This window comes from Palaemon carinicauda, chromosome 19 (assembly GCF_036898095.1).
Source record: "Palaemon carinicauda isolate YSFRI2023 chromosome 19, ASM3689809v2, whole genome shotgun sequence".
Lineage (NCBI taxonomy): Eukaryota > Metazoa > Arthropoda > Malacostraca > Decapoda > Palaemonidae > Palaemon > Palaemon carinicauda.
The window spans coordinates 1,159,576-1,164,979 of record NC_090743.1 but is presented as its reverse complement, the minus strand read 5'-3'; the positions used below and the strand labels follow the sequence as shown (position 1 = coordinate 1,164,979).

General features: G+C 30.8%; 1 protein-coding gene across 1 annotated transcript; it reads left to right on the top strand.

Annotated features, from left to right (window-relative positions):
- Nucleotides 1–1,367: 1,367 nt before the first annotated feature.
- Nucleotides 1,368–4,215, top strand: LOC137658092 (uncharacterized). The gene is made up of 4 exons (XM_068392780.1): nucleotides 1,368–1,489; nucleotides 1,741–1,848; nucleotides 3,041–3,339; nucleotides 3,992–4,215. The coding sequence occupies exons 1-4, from the start codon at nucleotides 1,460–1,462 to the stop codon at nucleotides 4,152–4,154; spliced, it is 600 nt and encodes a 199-aa protein (XP_068248881.1). The 5' UTR covers nucleotides 1,368–1,459; the 3' UTR covers nucleotides 4,155–4,215.
- Nucleotides 4,216–5,404: the final 1,189 nt, after the last annotated feature.

Here is a 5,404-nt window from a genome sequence, read left to right as displayed (position 1 = left end):
ATTTTCAATAAAAATATACTTGATGGTCGTAATTAATCATTTGAGAAAAAGCCATTCTAAATTTATTAATTCCTCGATTCAGTTACTTATCAAGGTGAAACCTGATCAATTATTCAATTAAGGGACAATTGGTTCACCTATAATGAATTAATACTTTGGACAGGGCCTGGGGCAATAAGAATCAGGAGATTCCTATGTCCAAAGGTCTTAAGGTTCAGATTCCTTTGCCATTACATAAACGTTCTTAAGTCATGTCCGAGTAATTCACGAAGCAGTTACTGACTGCAATGATGGGGTAAGGACAGGGAATGAAACATGCACTTGAAAATTAATATTTTATTTTATAGAGGTGTCTTTTAAAAACGCTAAAAAGGTAACATACACATAGCAAAGGCCTTGAAACTAAAAGGAATATATATATATATATATATATATATATATATATATATATATATATATATATATATATATATATATATATATATATATATACATAAGTATATATATATATATATATATATATAATATTTGTATATATATATTTATATATTTATATATATATATATATATATATATATATATATATATATATATATATATATATATATATATATATATATTTATATATATATACACACACACACACACACATATATATATATATATATATTTATTTATATTTATATATACACACACACACACACACACATATATATATATATATATATATATATATATATATATATATATATATATATATATACTATATATATATATATATATATATATATATATATACTGTACATATATATATATATATATATATATATATATATATATATATATATATATATATATATATATGCAGTATATATATGAGTGTGTGTAAGTGTATCAGATATTACGCAACTATTTACACACAGTCATCTATATGTATATAAATTAGATAGATAGATAAATAGATAGATAGTTTGTGTGTGTATGCGTACACGTGCATGTGTGATTATATCAACATTAAGTTAACACGAGAAAAAAAAAAACATTCAGTGTAAGTTGACAGAAAATTCCTCTTGAAGATCTAAATTGAAAATTTGTTGAGAGAAAAGACAGTATCAACATCCTCATCTGACTTTATGAGGTAATATCACATAAGTTTTATTATTAAATTGAAATATATAATAGCTGTAATATTTTCTATATAATTACCGGTATATTAATTCAAAATAAACGCTATAACCATAGGAGGTATAAAGAACGGCATTACCTTTATCAAAAAAACCTAAAGCAAAGTTTCACTACTCTCTCACAGATGGCGGTTCATCGCTTGAGCAAAGGTCATTCCTACTTCACGATCCATGAGTGATCTCGTCCCCTACACAGTAGCGTGGAAAAAGTTGATATAAGGAAGAGCTGAATATTGTAACGTACAGTAAGCAACTCCCTGAGAATTTTAAACAATATGGGTTGGTTTTCTTATCAATATACGAAGGTAAGTTGGATCTTGTTTGTGATTGTTGATGTTGTTAAAGTAGTCTCGTCAATTTTCCAATATGAAGGTATAGTGTTTTTGATTCAATAACTTTTCTATAATAACTTTTTTGCCCTGTATGTTAAAGTTTAAATTACTAAGAGTAAAGTTATATGGTTTGTATCTAGCTCGCCGTGCTAGTGATAAATTATGGCTTTGCAACTTCATTTGTTAATCTAAATTAACTTTTTTTTTATTTTTTTTGTTCTTAGATGGTTACTTTTCTTCTGATAATACTTGCTGGTATGGCTCTCGCTCAAACTACTGAGAGTTCTGACGCAGACTACACAGAATGGGAAATAGTTGGAGATTATATTGATGTAAGTATGATTTGAGATTGGTAAATTATGCTCCAGCTCAAGAGAATGAAATCTTATAAATAAATTAACTTTTCGTAGGCAACTGTATTGTTTACTTAATTATAAACTAATTCTATTGAATCTGGTAAATGCTCATGTTTAATTTTGCTAGAATATATGCTAGTTCTGATAATGCTCCAGCTCCGAGAATGAAATCTTATAAATAAATTAACCTTTCCTCGGCAACTGTATTGTGCACTGAATTATAAACTAATTCTATTGAATCCGGTAAATTCCTAGTGTTTAATTTTGCTAGAATATATGCTAATTCTGAAAAGCCAATCTCTTTAATTAAAATCTAGAATATTTTTCCTCTTTTACTTTACTTTCATTTTTCATTTAATCATAAACTGTCTGGCATGTTCCTGATTTTATGCCAGTTCTGAAAAGCTCTAGAATATTTTTCCTCTTATACTTTACTTGCACTTTTCATTTAATCATAAACTGATTGTCTTTTAGATTCCTGATTTTATGCTTAGTTTTGAGAAGCTAATCTCTTTAATTACTTTACTTGCACTTTTCATTTAATCATAAACTGATTGTCTGTTAGATTCCTGATTTTATGCTTAGTTCCGAGAAGCTAATCTCTTTAATTAAAATCTAGAATATTTTTCCTTGTGTACTTTACTTTCAGTTCTCATTTTATCACAAACTAATTGTCCTAGATTCCTGACTGTTAATCTTGCTAGAATAATCCCCGGTAATGTAAAGATTAAATCCCTAATTTGCCTGATTACTCGTCCTATATTCCTGACTGTGTTAATCTTGCTAGAATAATCCCCGGTAATGTAAAGATTAAATCCCTAATTTGCCTGATTACTCGTCCTAGATTCCTGACTGTTAATCTTGCTAGAATAATCCCCGGTAATGTAAAGATTAAATCCCTAATTTGCCTGATTACTCGTCCTAGATTCCTGACTGTTAATCTTGCTAGAATAATCCCCGGTAATGTAAAGATTAAATCCCTAATTTGCCTGATTACTCGTCCTAGATTCCTGACTGTTAATCTTGCTAGAATAATCCCCGGTAATGTAAAGATTAAATCCCTAATTTGCCTGATTACTCGTCCTAGATTCCTGACTGTTAATCTTGCTAGAATAATCCCCGGTAATGTAAAGATTAAATTCCTAATTTGCTTGATTACTCATCTTAGGAGCCTCAAAACGGAACTGCCGAACCCATGGATGATCAGCATGACTTCATAGATGCTGATGACCCCCAAGTCCTATCTGATGAAATGTGTTTAGGAATGTTGAAGAAACTAGGTGACTTGCCACAGATGCCTCTTTCTGAAGATGCCATGAACGATGAGACACTTGACCAGCCTCAGAGGACTTACGGCTCTGGCGCCTACAGACATGGCTACAGGCCCCAAGGATATGGTTATGCCAATCGCTACAGACCTTATTACAATGGCCCCTATGGGTCGTATGGCAGATGTATCAGAACTACGTAAGTTACTTGGTGTGTGGTTTTTTTTTTCTTTTCTTTTTACATATTTAGCTTTCCAATTTTATAAAGTTTTTCCCAATCTGTTTACAATGTTTGATTGAATTGCCATGTAATAGGTTTCATGTTTTGTTTTAGTACTTTTAAATATTTTACTGAAATGCTGTGAAATGGTTTAATTGTAGTTTTAGCATCGGTTTTAAAAACTTTTTAATACTTTTAGCATCTGTTTTAAGAAAACTGATTTTTATATAAATACTTTTAGCTTCGGTTTTAAGAATTTATTAACTGATTTTTATATAAATACTTTTAGCTTCGGTTTTAAGAATTTATTTTGATATCTAGTAGTTTTAGTATCTGTTTTAAGAAAATAGATTTTGTTATCTAAAACTTTCTTCCTAAATTATAAGTTTAATATATTTCATACTCTCATTTTGCCAGTACTAAAGATTAAATCTTTCTTACATGGATAATAGTGTAAAATCTCACTTCTAGCAAAATTTGCATTATTCTATCTTCTACATGATCTTTAGCTTGCCACTTAGCTAGTATATTCAGATTTCAACTTTGTGAGTTTCTTAATATTGATACCAAGAATCTCTTTACCCTGATATCTTTTAACAAATCTAATATTTATTTTAACTTTAATCTCCAGGGTATACCGTGGTCATCATGGAGGATACAGTGGTAATTACGGATCCTTGTGCTATGGTCGCCGCCGTGTCATTTATGGTCCTTACGTATACTGCTGCCAAGGAAACTACTTCCGTCCTTTCGTGTCCAGGAGAGGACGTTATGTCAGATGTCGCTGCTATTAGCCTTTAAATTCTCCAAAGATTGTGATTTTTTTTTAACTGCCAAATAAAACTTTAATCCTGCCTTTAAATTTTTTTTTGACATCCTTTTTGATATTTTAATACCAACATTGTTTTATTGCCATTGTGGTAGACTTTTATCAATATTTACAATGGCAACCATATAAAAAATTCATGGTAGGGTACTTATGTAGAAAATAGCTTCTGTCAAGTGAAGTTCACACAATTTCTGCTTCCTATCTGGAGGGCATGTTCCTGGTGGCATCCCAGCCACTGTATTGGGTCTGACTAGCAATATGGCAGTTTGAGGCTTTGTGCTGATTATCTCTCTCGCAGACACCCAACTCAAAGTCCAGGCTATTTTGAGGGACCGCCACCGGGCAGTAGTGCCACAGGGCAGAAAGTAAGTCCTTCTTGATTTACAGTGCAATTGGGTGACCTGGCTTCGGTTCCTACCTGGGCTCGTGCTAGACTGTGATATAATCTATGAAATTTGAAGAACAAGACTGATATTTGAGACAGAAAATGAATATTTAAAATCTCTCTACCTACCAGTCAAAACTCGGGTAGTATGATTGTGTATGGGGTAACAGGCTATGGGAAAGGGTATTGATTTATAGACTTTACTTAAATATTTAAGGAAGTTAAAAGTTAACTTATTTAAACTGCATCGTGGAGTTAGGCCAACAATGTGTATGGCAGCAAACCACATCCTGAATAACTTGACATTCCAGTAGGCATTACACAAACCGCATGGTAAAATGCTTAGAGATATTTTAGATATGAATAACACTGCATTTTTAATTAAGACCCCCTTCTAAGTTTTTTTCACAATTTACGTTCATTTATAATTAAATAAGAAAAAAATTATATTTGCTGTGCCCAATGTTAAGGTTTAGTTTAAAAATTTGACAAAAGTATGCCTTTCTTGAATGTACTACTGTTTAAATTTATACTTTTTTTTTTTTCAACTTAAGGCTCTATCTACATGATAGGCTATTGTTTGGCAAAATTTCTTATTGAACAAAGTACGTTAAAGGTCCTTGAGCTTGCGTTCAAATGGTGGCAGTTGAGCAGGGAGTGTTAGTTGACAGCAGCAAAAGTGAATGATTGTTGAGTAACAAGTAAACTAACATTTTCGTGTGTATTGATATAATTGTATCTGCACAAAAAAAAAAAAAAAATCGTGATTAGTGTTTGCATAGGAGACAATATTTAGGAAGTCTTACGTTAAAACAATAAGTTAAAAAGGA